This window comes from Temnothorax curvispinosus, unplaced genomic scaffold, assembly GCF_003070985.1.
Source record: "Temnothorax curvispinosus isolate PA1 unplaced genomic scaffold, ASM307098v1 QBEX01013129.1, whole genome shotgun sequence".
Taxonomy (NCBI): domain Eukaryota; kingdom Metazoa; phylum Arthropoda; class Insecta; order Hymenoptera; family Formicidae; genus Temnothorax; species Temnothorax curvispinosus.
In genome coordinates this window covers 271,886-286,386 of record NW_020222909.1, presented here as the reverse complement: position 1 = coordinate 286,386, position 14,501 = coordinate 271,886, and the positions used below count along the sequence as shown (strand labels likewise).

Sequence of the window (14,501 nt, the reverse complement as noted above, 5' to 3'; positions counted from 1 at the left end):
ATACACGATGCCATAAAACATTGAACGGTCGAAGAAAGAATTGTGACGAACAAATAATAATGAAACGTCAACGAAAAAAGGGCCTTGCTGTTGCACCGCGGAGACGCGACACGGAATTCCACCGGAAACGCCGGCATCGCGTCAAAGAAGCCCACCGTTAAGTTGTCCAGGACCGCTTCGGATACGCGGCGCGGACAAGAAGCGGAGACGAGAGCGCAATCCAGGATGCCGCAAACTCGCGCGATCGTCCGGCCGATAGTTACCAAGAAGGATCATCAGCGTCATCAGCAACCACAACAGCAGAACAACGCAACAACCATCCCGCTCAAACCGTTGTCAGACATGCAGAAGGGTATTCAGAGCGAGAAGGAGGTAGATATATAATATGTACATATATATACGTATAATAGGCATCGATTGCAGCGTTATCACTCACGTCAGAACCATTATCGGGAAACGTTATCGAGCGTCTTGTCGATAAAGTGATTTCTATCTGATTTAAGGAGAGAAATAAATAATCGCGTCACTTTTTTATGTCTATCGTAGAATAATTAGACCGTATATGGTATTACGCAGTTATAACTTTGCTGAGGATTATCTATAGCGATATAATTATCGAAATCACCTACGGGTCGTGTAAGGTACACGAGTGTTAAGAAAGTAGAGATAAAATCGCGTACGATAATCGCAAGCATAAATGATGTAAAGTAAAAACATTAAAAACTATACCTATATACGCGGTCCGCAGCGCAATCACGCGCGACTTTACGATCACCCATATATGTATATCGACGATGTGTGACACCCTCGCTAACGAATCGAGTGCAAACGAGTGACAACGCAAATGCACTTCCACACTTACGTCACACGTATGACTCGTCTGCGGCTCATCCGTTCGACCTGAAATAATCCGGATGATTTCCCCGCTTCGTCGAAGCGCCATTCGGATGCCACTTTATGGCGATCGTGCAACTTGTCGAAGCTAATTAATTTCGCATGCAGAACGTATTTGAAATATCTCGGAAATTTCAATGAGTCTTCCTTCTCTTTGTCTCTTTAAAAAATTATTTTTTTATTAACGGAAAATACATATAAATTCGTTTGAGGCGCAAATATAAAAACTTACTTGAGAGTAAAATGTATTTTTTTTTTTAATAAACATAAATCAAGTGAGTTTAGAAAAACATTTTCAATTATTTGGACTATCTTAATCTAATTACTGGAGCAAATCAAACAGGTTTTTCTGGCACTTGATAGAAGATATCGAAGATATCATAAAAAAGATAATTTTTCCAATAGAAATCTTTTATATGCGTCAATATAAACTGACGGATGTCATAGCTTTTTAATATCGCACATCATGGACACGACAAGTCAGCAATATATCTGAAGCGAGACTTTATTTTCCATCCGTATCAACTTTTGTGTCGCGTCATAAAACAAATTTCAGATGCACTCCGCAAAAGCGGAAGTGCTGGCATTGTTTTACGTCGTGTATTTCGCCATTTCCCATTTTCCTCACCGTTTTATGGGGACATAAATCATAATCTTTGTAGAAATCCGGCATCAGCAGTCTTCGTCTGTATAAGCATTGAGAGTTTCATTCAAGTTGACGATGATTTTCAATTTAAAATTGCCAATTGTAGTATGCGTAACACTATATATATATAGTGTAAACAAAATGACATAATAACCAAAATAACCAATAATAAACAAAATATTTAATATTGCAATTAAAATAAGTTGATATTTTTTCTTTACTTATTCACGATAGCGATAAAAAGTTGTTTGCAAAAATAGGTTCTATTTGTCGCAACGTGCGTTGATCTATTTACCTGTTAACGAAATGCATAAATAACTTTGAAATTAAAGAGATGCGTTATAATTAATACATTATTTTAATTAATTATTTTAATTTAGATAGATTTGAGTGCGTTGAGTTTTTACTTGAATTGCGTTAGAGAGAACGCAGCTTGATCAACTAAAAGGGGACTCTCTGCTGGCTCTTTTGTTTAATAGAGCATCTAAACGGAGCTTCCCGATTTATTTGTTAGTTCACGTGTACGCGATTCTATTTTCCGTGGAGAATTCGCGTCAACTTGGATCTATTCTTATCTGCCTTTTACGTGGAGTGGATGTCCGCGACTCTTGGTTACTTTCTCGGTCGATTGATCAGCTGACGGAAGCTGGCTCTCTCGCTCTTGTCCCTTTCAGAAACTTGGACTTTATTCTCTTCATACTGACTCTCGAGCATCCTCACCTAAGTATCTAACGAGAAAAGAAATCAGTGCTCTCACAAGCATGAAAATAAAACATCGTAAATTTGTTGCGATCAGTTTGAGCGATTTGTTCCTTTATAATTGTCTCGATATTAAGATCGATATTGTCCGAATTTTGATTTATTCTTATCTATTGCATGCAGTCATGCTCAAGTTTTAGAGTATTGTTACGCTATTTAACATACTTATGAGATTCAATATACTTATCAGTCTCTCATATATAGCGCTGAATTATGTTGCGATAATCTTCTCGGTGTTCATAGTAGTAGTTGATTCGAGCAGCTGACGAGGCGAAAACTCGTTGCTAGGTAGGAGGACGATAAAGGTGAAGATGTGGCATCCCACACTTTACAACCCACAGATGTGTGCGTCATCATCAAGATGTATCGATATCTTAGAATTAGAGCATCTTTGATATTTTTCTACTTTACTGTAAAACGATATCATGCTAATTTCACCTTTCTTTTTTTATTCCAAAGCGCTAATATTATAAATAACCATTTCTTCCGCAGTTTCGATAATTATAAGGAAAAAGTCGTATCTTTTTCAGCTCGTGTTGAAAATTTCAAGCGTTTTCTTTTAGGACACGTCAATGCCTGCGTTCCGCGACATTCGGTCTTCGGTCCGATCAGCTGACCAGCATGAAACCCTCTGTTATCTCCACTGTGAGCGTGTGAACAGTACCTTCGGCTAAAAGGGTAGAACACGAAACAAACATGTGTCGGTGGTTCCCACTTTCCGCGACGCATGCGTTCTTCCATCGAAGAGGGGGTGGCAGAAAGGGTGGGCGAACGACGTCGAGGCTGGGCATTCAAGGGTGGTTCGCTCGCACGTTTCCACCAGAGGGTGGCGGCATCGTGTATTGATTCTGTTCTCGCATCCCTCGGTTGTGTGGTCTCTTCTCCGAGGGTGGCTCGTTTCGAGGGTGGAAAAGGGAGAAGGCAGTCGCGTACGGTCGTCGTCGACGACGACGACGACCAAAGCAACCTCGCGTTTCTCGATCGTCGTTTTTCTCGTTGCTCTTTTGTGCTTTTTTCTCTTTCTCTTTCTCTTTCTCTTGTGGAACATGACGCTGAACAATCGTGATAGACAAATGAGAAAGTTTCGCGAACGGTGACATCGCCTCTGCCCTTGACACAAGCCGGAAGACAACTCTCGGCGGAAGCGGATATCGTGGAGAATTCAGCATGAGGCATCTAGGGTGATATTGAAGCTCCCATCGGAATCCACAGTCTCGATAGGGTCGAGAACCTACGAAAGTCTTTTGATATCGTGTATTTCATAATTAATTTGTGATTTGTGTTTTGATTAATTGTCAGTGAACCATCATCGGTGATGGATCGATGTTAGATGTGAACTGTGCTAGGTCGAGAGATGGTGTCGCTGACGTCCTACCTAGCTATCGTTGACCGAAGGTTGACAAGATAGCGATTAGTTTAGTCAGTGACGTCTGAAAGAATATTGTATATGTGATACGCCTTCGCGCTGAAATATCCTTGGATTTGATTGCGACCGAATTTGGAATTTATTGATAAATATTCGAAGTGATCTGTATATCTATACGTCTTAAGTTATTTTCATTGAAACGGAGTTTCTCAAAAGTTATCGCCCCACTTGGTCGCAAAGTTACCGCAAGGAGAGCAAGCTTTCAGAAAACAACAAATCCGAGAAATGCAAGCTACTCTAGTGGAGTACAAATATCATCTTCGAGGAATCGATTTGAGATTCAATCGTCAATACCAGTACAAAGAGTGCCTAATGGAATATATCGGACAGTGATGTTCGTAGAATAATATCTTGTATTTTATAAACGATCCGCGCGGCAAAATGATTGAGAGAGATTTATTAATCGAGAAATGTAATTCAAACGTCATCGGAATTCGAAGAGAAATGTCCCTTTAAATTATGGTACCAAAGTTAACGGATTATCCTCATTTATTTCTCGGCAGTCGGAGATCGAAGTGTGTTTGCCTAGCGACAGATGGTAGCGACCGATATAACAATCGGTTTATTTCATTGAAATACAGTGGTGGATTTTATACGACACCGCGCACATTCTGATAAAATGAACCAGCGTGGCGATACGCTTCGCAAGTTGACTCATCGCTCGACCTTCCAAAACGACCGACCACGGGAACTGCGGTACTCGATCAAGGAAATCATCATTGATTGGTCATCATTATCGAAGAAGAATCCAGAATTAAATTAATCCGATTGTTAATAAATAATCGGAAAAAAAGAGTCGCGCGATCCGTAAATCGTGACGCGTGACGTCGACATGTGAAACGAAGCGATTAGCGATTATAGTGACGGAAAGATCGAAGAAATCTATTAAGATCCACGATTATCTTCTGTTGTGTTGAACTTTTTCTGTGCGTTCTCGCGATATCGGCGGACAGACAAATCAAACAATTTGCCATTTAAATCGCGTGCATGCGAGCACGAGGAAGCGGTCTACTGTCGGATCCGTCGTCGATCCGTCGCCTATCGATTGTCCTTCTGAGACTCGCAAGCAGTCAAACTGGCGGCCTCTAAAGCTGCGGCCACCACCACCTCGCGCAAGATGGTCACGCGTGGCCTCCTGCGGGTAATAACCGTTTGATCCTACGAAATTAATTGTCAAATTGCTATTCTAATTACTTTATTACTCTTTATCTCATCTGCTTTTTATCATATGCTGCCTTTATACTTTTATCATAAATAGATAGTTTGCAGCTTTTATTCTAAATTCTTGATGCCTCTTATAATTCAAAGGCGTGTATCTAACTGGTCGCGAGCATAGTGCATTTAAGCACTCCGACTTCTTCATAAATACTTCATAAATGCATGTCGATTCTGCCGTTTCTCTCTTTTTCTTCTCTCTATTTTCCTTTATTAGAGATATTGCGATAAGAGGTAAAAAATCGCACATGCGACGTCGACGTCGACGTTGACGTCGCACGTGGACGTAACGCAATACAACGGTTGTCTTTGCGATTAATACGAGAGAGTCCAGCGTGTTCCATTTGGAACAATCTGGATCTGGTACACGAGTATCTTTAACGAGTTTTAATTAATTCCATTGACAATGGCCGTTGCCGCCACCGTGCTTGGAAGTGTCAAGTGCGGCCGCGCAGGCATGTGCGTATGCGTAAATAAATGCAATATTTTACGCGAGAAGAGAGGTCCGCGATTCCCCGCGATGTGGCATTCTCGAGGAATGCACGCTGAGCTCTTAACGAGCCTTTGCCCCGTATTTCTCCTGCCCCATTCCGTGACTTTAAACGCCGCGCTCGGAGATGCAACCTAAGTTTCTGAAATAGTTGGCTATTTACGACGCAACTTTGCACGACGTCCTCTCGTTTCTCGAAATAAATTAGCACGCTCGGTACATATAGCGTTTGCAATAATTTCCAAGTTATTGAATTTAGATTACAGATTATATTACATAAGTCGCTAAACTTTTAATTTAATTATACGTTTCTTGCTCATATCTCGTTGCGAAATCGTTCAGTAACATCGGCTATTTTAGTTTTAATGTATCTATTTATATATGTATATGTTTATATTTTTTTATTCATCTTATTAAGAATTAAACAAAAAAAAGATATATGTATATATAATATATATATATATATTTTTTTTAATACTTTTAATTTCTAACATTAACTGTATATGTATCTAATATTTTGTTTTCTGAATACATACCGGTATTCAGAATGTATAATTATACAGAGATATAGGCTACGGTCAACGTGACGCTACAAATGCTTCAAAGCATTCCTCTTCTCTTTTCTTTCAATGAAGAAAGAAGGAGAAGAAGAACACTCCAAAGCATTTTTAGCGTCACGTTGACCGTAGCCATAGTCACATTGAGAACAAATAAATCGAAATTGCTCTTGTCATTTGTATAATTAATCTTACAAAATAAAAATTTGACATCTACGCGTTTGAAAGAAAAGAATTTGCTGCGATTTTTACTCAGAAATGAGTGTTTTGCATTCAGCAATTTGACGACAACGTTGTCTATAATTCACTTGACTTTTATTTGCTTATCGATCATGATTTTTGTGTGTTACAGACGGGGGATGGCGTAGGGGTGTCGAGTAGCGGAGGTCGGCTCTCTTCGAGGAGTCGAACCTCCGAAGAACCTCATATCGGCAAGTACAAATTACTGAAGACCATTGGCAAAGGCAACTTTGCCAAGGTGAAACTTGCTAAGCATGTGCCCACGGGGAAGGAAGTAGCCATCAAGATCATCGATAAGACTCAATTGAATCCCGGTAGTCTTCAAAAGGTAACACTATATCGCTGTTATCTTATATATTCTTAACATTCTTTTTTTTTTACAAAGACTCACTGAGTAGAATTGTAAATATAAGAGTGAGAATTGTTAGAATTATAAATTGCATTATCAAACTAAGTAAGAAATTTTGCTTTGTCAGTGAATAACTAACAACTTGTTATATTTATAACTTGCTTGTTTCAATGTATGTAATGTTAAGTACCATTAGCCATTATTTTAAATTGATTGTTGTAACGTACAAGTCACTATTCTAATTATATTGATTTATTTTGCGTGCTAATATTTTCATAAGAAGACTTGTCATCGCCTGAGTCATGTAGCATTATCATAATTTGACAGAAAAAAAACTTTAAGTTACACATGCATCTCATAAATATAAGTATGTGATTCATGCTGATGCATCTGGTCAATTACAGCTATTCCGAGAAGTCAGGATAATGAAGATGCTTGACCATCCAAATATAGTGAAATTGTTCCAAGTGATCGAGACTGAAAAGACACTGTACCTGGTAATGGAGTATGCCAGTGGTGGCGAGGTCTTCGACTATCTGGTTCTGCATGGGCGGATGAAGGAGAAAGAAGCGAGAGCGAAGTTCAGGCAGATCGTTTCTGCTGTGCAATACTGCCATCAAAAGAAGATCATTCATAGAGACTTAAAAGCCGAAAATCTGTTGCTCGATAGTGAAATGAATATCAAGATCGCTGATTTCGGTTTTAGCAATGAATTCACACCCGGTAACAAATTAGACACATTTTGTGGCTCGCCGCCATATGCCGCACCGGAACTTTTTCAAGGTATTCTCTCGAAATTACTCATGCGGGTTTGCAATGTGTGAGCTTCAAATTTACTTGTATAATTTTTCGTTTACAGGAAAGAAATACGATGGTCCGGAAGTGGACGTATGGTCGTTAGGTGTAATTCTATACACATTGGTATCCGGCTCACTGCCTTTCGATGGTTCGACATTGAGGGAATTGAGGGAAAGGGTATTAAGGGGGAAATATAGAATTCCGTTTTATATGTCCACCGACTGTGAAAATCTTCTCAAGAAATTTTTGGTGCTCAATCCAACGAAGAGAGCCTCACTAGAGGTACGTGGGGATCAGGTTCGAATTGTATTTTATTCTTCAACTCTTTATCACCTTTCTAGTTAAGGTATTGTTGTCTTATCAGTGCATTTACAAGCGAGTATTTTTTAATCATGCGTAAGTTATGTTCGAAAAAAATAATTTAACAATTTTTATTACTGTAGAACATAATGAAGGATAAATGGATGAATTTGGGATACGAGGATGACGAATTAAAGCCGTACTTAGAACCTGAACCTGATTATAGAGATCACAAGAGGATAGGTGAGTCTACCAGTATGTACATAACACTTACTACTTACCGTTTTTATGTTTAATGTCACACCCATTGTGAACATTCTACGCTATGTAAGATGAGTGACAAAGATCTGTCTTTTTCGACATACATATATACATGTTTTCAAACTATATTATGATTTCAAAATTGTTTTAATATGCTGGATTTTTTTATATAGTTTCTTTAAGGAGAATGTTTACATGGTCGGGTGTTTCTTGTAGTTGGAAAATTGTGCAATGTAATCACTATTAATATATTATCGAAATATATCAGACAGTCTTACTCAATACTATTTAGTAATCCGTACTGAATTATAGTTTTCTATTAAAAAGCTGAATATAGAGTCCTTCGGACACACACAATTTGAGATAACGTTTTACTAAATTATATCAAGTAAGAGATTTGTAAGTGCACATTTTCTATGCACAGCGTGAAAATATCTCAGAGCTTGTTTTTCGAATCCTTATTTAGTCTGATATATTTATACCTACATGTATGTGTTCGTCATCTGCTTCTTGAAAAAAAAAAAAAAAAAAAAAATTGCATGGAAATACATCTTGATCAAAAAAGTAAAATTTTTTTAACTAATGCTAATATTAAAATTGAACTAAAACCACATGTTATTTCTAAGTGTGTATTTTAAGAGTGTGAAAACACGGATATATATACATCACGAAGACGATAAGTCTAATCTTTAAGAATTTAATGTTCTAATTTCTAAATGTTGGATAGTATCTGTTATAACAATACGTAGTGAAGTCTTCTGTCTTAATTTTTGCATCTCTTTAATTTTGAATTATGAATGTTGTCGGAAAATTGTTTCACTTTAATGGATGTGACTATGCCGCCACGCATTTCCATTTCAGAGGCCTTAGCCAATATGGGATACACTCGAAGTGAAATAGAGGATTCTTTAGGACAAGCAAAATATGACGATGTATTCGCCACTTACTTGCTCTTAGGCAGAAAAACGACAGATGTAAGTGTACGATATATCAAGATTAATGTACAGTATATAGGTAGCGTCAAAATCATTTTTCCTTTACATTTTTTCCGAATTTCTATTTGTACAGCCTGAAAGTGACGGATCACGCTCAGGTAGTTCATTATCGCTGCGTAACATTCCACCTCAAGTCAGTTCAGGTGGTGGAGGAGGAAGCAGTGGGGGAACAGGTGGCGCGGTACAGAGTCCATCTCACAGAGGTGTTCACAGAAGTATTTCTGCTAGCAATCCAAAACCCAGTAGACGGGCCTCGTCTGGTGGTGAAACTCTTCGTAAGTGTTATATCCATTTGTTTTAACCATAACTCTTAATGCAGTATGGCAGTTTAAACTTTACTGTCAAATAACAAGCATGGATAAGGACACTTATCAAATTTGGGTAAGACAAAGATATCTGTATTTTTGATGACGAAAATTGTGATTTTCATGCAACAATTTTTGTATTATTTATTTGTGTTGATAGAAGAAGGTATAATAATAGCTATTAGTTAGTATGTAGTTTTGTCGTTAAACTAAATTTGTAATAAAAGTGGTGTAATGAATGTTGGAATATGATAATAAAAAACGACGAGATTGTTTGCTCTGATATATCTATTAATATAAATACTGGATTTAAAATGGAGGATTTTATTATATAATATTTTTCCTTATTAGGACCCAGTCCAGGTAATGCAACGAATCACAATCACGCGACTGCAGTAACTGGCACAACTGTGACTGGAAGCGGGGGTAGTAATTTTAAACGACAAAATACTGTGGACGCAGCCACGATCAAGGAAAATAGTGCTCGCGTTTCTGCAACCCGGCCCTCCGCACCTAAAAACAGTCAATCACCTGGGCAATTAGATACTAGTGAGTTGTTATACTTTGTCCTTGAACAATAGTTTAGAATAGAAATCTCTTATAAAAAGATATTCGACTTGTCGCGCTATGTTTCCTTCGTGATGCTTGGGTAAAGTCTTTGGATGAGGTTGCTTTGGACAAGGTTGCAGCAGTTTAATATCTAATTTGTCGAATTTACAATTAATTTGTACTTTATCTGTTATTTGTGTTTGTATTATTCCGTATTGTTCATAAATCACAAATCATATTTATCATATTTATCATTACAATCATATCTTTATCGAAGGTTCGAAGATTGTATACATTTTAATGTCAAATTGTCATGCCCGTTTTTTATATGTTCATAAGATTGAACGCACAATCATATTGTCATAATTTTACCACATATCATGCACATATATCTTTAAAATCTGATCATTTATCATGTACAATTGTACACTGTAATTGAAAGTACGAGGAAGTGACAGTCGTAATTACTTTAGTCTATGTTTGTTTCTTAATATGGAAGCAGGTTCAGACATTTTACTTAGCAGCTCGTTGTCTTTTTAATGATATGTTTCTGTTTGTTATAATTTAAAGTATGTTGCTTTGTGTTTTGTGTTGAACCATATCTAATGAGGCTTGCAGTGACAATGTTTATTCTAGGCGTGGGTACCAGTCCTGGTGGTAAAGCAAGGGTAAACAAGAGCAACACAATGAACGCAGGGGTAGGTGGTGGTCGGCCTCTTACCTCACCTGCTCCTGGTTCTGTTGGTCGACGTAGCACCATCTCCTATGATCAAGCAAAAACATCATCATCATCTACTGAAAGAACCAACGAAGTACCCAGGTATAGTGATATCCAATTATTTTTATCAGAACAATTTACACGAAAACGGAGTACAAATATAATTTAAAAATAAACTTAGTGCTATAAGATTCTTTATTATACTTTTTCTAGTATTCTATATATTTATTCACTTCTCGATACATATTTAACATATGGGATATTGGACATTTAGTTTTTGTTCCTTATATATTACTTGAATTTGCTATTATCAATTTATATTCACAAATTAAACCATGGTTCAATATCTCATTAACTATATAATGATATAATATAAAATAAGAATATTAGTGCATTTCGTGTGACGTCTTCTATCGACTTAACACTTTTACTCTCACTAACTGTAGACGACTGATTACTTATGTGTGTAAAGTACACTAAACCATTACTCGAGAAATGACTTGATAATCGAGTGAATAATAACAAAGTCTATCATTAAAAGCCAGGGAGTTCATTTGTTTGTTGCATTGCTCTAGCATGTTGGCTGCTGCCTGCCAATCGTTCATTGCAATATCACTTTCTTTATGCCTTGACAGATGTATTGAATAGGACAGTCCGATGTAACGTTTATACATGTGCAGACACTTGCTGATATCAGACCGCAGTCGCATCTACGTGTATAACTGTTACTTCAAATATCTAGTCGAGAAGGTGTTTAGACACACACATTAACATCCATCATACATTTTTCATCCTTATGTTGTAGCATCATATTCTGTTCTCTTATCGTACGAGTATTTCGCGAAGTTACATTTGCTGCAGCAGTTAGTAATGTTATTCTCCTTTTTCCATCCTTACGATTCTCCCCTTTTATATTCCTTGTCAACGAATTTTAGTTACAAAATATATATTTCTATAAAGATATATATGATTTATATATATACATATGTACATATGTTACACATACACGTATCTATATATATGTGCGCAGATTTTTTTAGAATTTTTTATGGGTAAATAAAATATGTTTAAATATATATGAAAATTATTAAATATGATTTTTTTTTTTTTTTACAATATACTACATAAAAATAAATAACAGTACAAGTAAGAATCAAGTCAGTTGTTTGAAGTTGTAAGAATCAAGAAGTTGTTTGAAACAAGTAAGGAAATTCTTAATATAAAATTATTTATCTTTCAAAAATTAAATTTATTATCATGTCATGTGCATAAATATGTAACGAAATATTTTCAATATCTGAAATTTCATAAATTTTAGATCTCGCCCCGTTTTGCTTCTGTACAGTCTTAAAAGAATTTCTGTTCCTTTATTATATACAAAAAATAGGATTAAATCGTGGAACATAAGGTTCGGCAATTTGCTGATTAGTTTTGTGCACAGCCTGGGCGAGGGCACTAGACCAACGCGGGGTCACACCAAGTCTGCGAGCATCAGCGCAAGTCACCGTTCCTCAAGTGGTGTACCCCCCAGCGACCATTCACTACTGGACCCTCAACCACGCAACGCCCACAACTCCTTACTCGCCACTGCTGACCCCCTTAGGCAGAGGTACAGGCCCCCGATGCCTAATACAAAAACCGAAAGACCTGCATACACATTCCTGCATATTTATTAAATATATATGTATATTTCGGATACATTTGGTTTTTTTATTTTGTTACTTCTTTCTTGGGCCACTAACTCTCTTAGGGTAATTAGGTCTCTCCTATCATTATAGTCTTTCGCAAATTTTGCCGAAGCAGACGATGAGAAAATTCGTTTTTCAGAAGCTCAAAAAGCTCAAAAACGACAGTGCCGATTTCTTTGGTTTATTTTAAAAATTATCGACATAGGATTCTCTAGGATAGTTTCTGGTCATTCTCTCATTGTTTTTTTGTTCTCTTTTCTCATTGCTTTTTTATATTCTTCTCTCTCTTTACTCTCTCTTTTTCATTTGCATGATATAAACTTTGCTAGATTTATATATCGGTTTTATTGCTTCTTTTTCCATTTGTATAAAAATCATTTAGGTTTGATCATGGTACAATCATCTCATTACGATTCATGATACAATTTCGACATGCTTACATTTCGCTCACTTGGAAATTTTTGTATGACTCTTGATCGATCACTAAGCTCAATATGTAGGACAATTAGGATAATATACTGTAGTATATATATAGAAGCATGTTATCATAATTATTTTTATTAAAGAAGTATTTATTTCCAATCGATCATCAATTTCACATATAAATACGCGTTTGATACATACTATATATATATCTCTCTCTCTGTATTTTCCTTGTTAGCTTTGAAAACTTATCATATCGTATATAGAGTGTAAGCTGCTATTTAATATTATCTATTTTATAAATTATTTATATGATCCAACATCTAACAAAAGTTACTTGGATGTTGGAAAACGCCATTTACAATCACGAAGTCCTTTCTAGCTTCCTTTCTTATTCAATTGCTGTATTTAAAACATATCTCTCGCAGAACGCACAATTATATTCTTGAAATAATTTCTTTCCGATGCATGCGCAGTTACAGTAGACTGTGCCTATTTGAACAATAACGTACTACATATTTTTTATCAATATGAATTAATTTCTCATGTCTATTGCTTTATTAACTCTATTCACTAAGCTTAATTTGTAAGACATTGCTTGCGCGTTGAAAACTTTTACACAATAATATCTTCAGAAATGTAACAGTTGAACAACTAATTTTATATACTTTATATCTTGACATCTTGATACCAGCTTTACTTGAATCGAATAGGTGATGGTAGTGTATTCGCTGCGAACACGTACTTTCCATAATCCGTTATAGTGTGCATAAAAATAAAAATGCTGATAAATCAGCCTATATATATATTTATGATGTGACTGCAATTTGTATTAAAACAGAAATTATTATTTGTTATTTAGTTTGGGTGTATGCACAAGCAACAGACTTACCACAACCACTACGCCAGCATTTCCACGGAATGTTCCGAGTCGCAGTACGTTCCATTCTGGCCAAAATAGAGCACAGCGAAATCACACTCAGGTGAGCACTTAAGGTGACATAATTATAGGAGAAGAATTTGATTTACTAAGTTTGCCTCTTTTATTAGCAATTATTAATTATAAGGAATTATTTATTTTATTAACAATTAATATGAATGTGTTTCCAGGGTCACACACAAACGCAGGACACAAATGCAATTAGCCCACTAGCAAGGCCGTCCTTCTTCTCGAAATTATCCTCGAAGTTCTCCAAACGGTAAGTTCTGTGATTGATTAAATATATATTTAACGATACCGGTATTTGACAGCATGCTAATAATTTGTATGATTGTAATATTACCACTGTACATTTACGAATATTTTTTTACCGTTCACGTATTTTGTAATCTAAGGCAATTATTCTATTCAAAACAAACAATTTGAGATCGGATTATATAATTAAATTATATATTTCCTAATTGGCATTAATGTAAAATATATAGTTTCTTTGAAACCTTATTAGTAATCAACTCGTAAAGATGGTGAAGATATTAATTTAGAAGATAAATGTGTATTAAAGTACCAAAGTCATCAGTTACCCAAAATCGATCTTTTTAATACAATACAATAATATGTAGTATATATTGTGTTGCATGTATTATCTTAATCGATACTCTCTATATCCACGCGTAAAGAAGGTCCATGAAAATCAAATATTTCATAGCATAAAACATTGTTACATATTTTTTATAAATTTCTTTTATTTCGTTCGCTCCATTTTACTTGATTATACATCCATTTTTGTTAATTTATTTCACGATATATATACCAAGTAGTAAATATATATTTAATAATTTCATGTCGCCATGTTATTCAATTATTCGATTACAAGTACAGACTGAGAGCGCTAGCATAATCACAGCTTTGCAGTGGATCCTCAGTGCATGCTTAGCATCTTAAATATTT

The 14,501-nt window shown here is 36.1% G+C and overlaps 1 protein-coding gene across 16 annotated transcripts in view; it reads left to right on the top strand.

Moving 5' to 3' along the window:
- LOC112463218 (serine/threonine-protein kinase MARK2-like) overlaps positions 1–14,501 on the top strand; it is a 66,092-nt gene that overhangs the window by 41,865 nt on the left and 9,726 nt on the right. For 7 of the 16 annotated variants that reach the window (XM_025029453.1, XM_025029459.1, XM_025029450.1 and 4 more), the window contains exons 3-14: positions 81–372; positions 6,340–6,555; positions 6,981–7,359; positions 7,436–7,671; positions 7,818–7,929; positions 8,797–8,909; positions 9,004–9,205; positions 9,587–9,784; positions 10,403–10,604; positions 11,944–12,111; positions 13,476–13,596; positions 13,724–13,812. In XM_025029453.1, coding sequence (XP_024885221.1) covers positions 81–372; positions 6,340–6,555; positions 6,981–7,359; positions 7,436–7,671; positions 7,818–7,929; positions 8,797–8,909; positions 9,004–9,205; positions 9,587–9,784; positions 10,403–10,604; positions 11,944–12,111; positions 13,476–13,596; positions 13,724–13,812 — 2,328 coding nt within the window. The remainder of the gene's footprint in view (positions 1–80; positions 373–6,339; positions 6,556–6,980; positions 7,360–7,435; positions 7,672–7,817; positions 7,930–8,796; positions 8,910–9,003; positions 9,206–9,586; positions 9,785–10,402; positions 10,605–11,943; positions 12,112–13,475; positions 13,597–13,723; positions 13,813–14,501) is intronic. The other 9 variants (XM_025029466.1, XM_025029458.1, XM_025029465.1 and 6 more) reach the window with 6 other exon arrangements.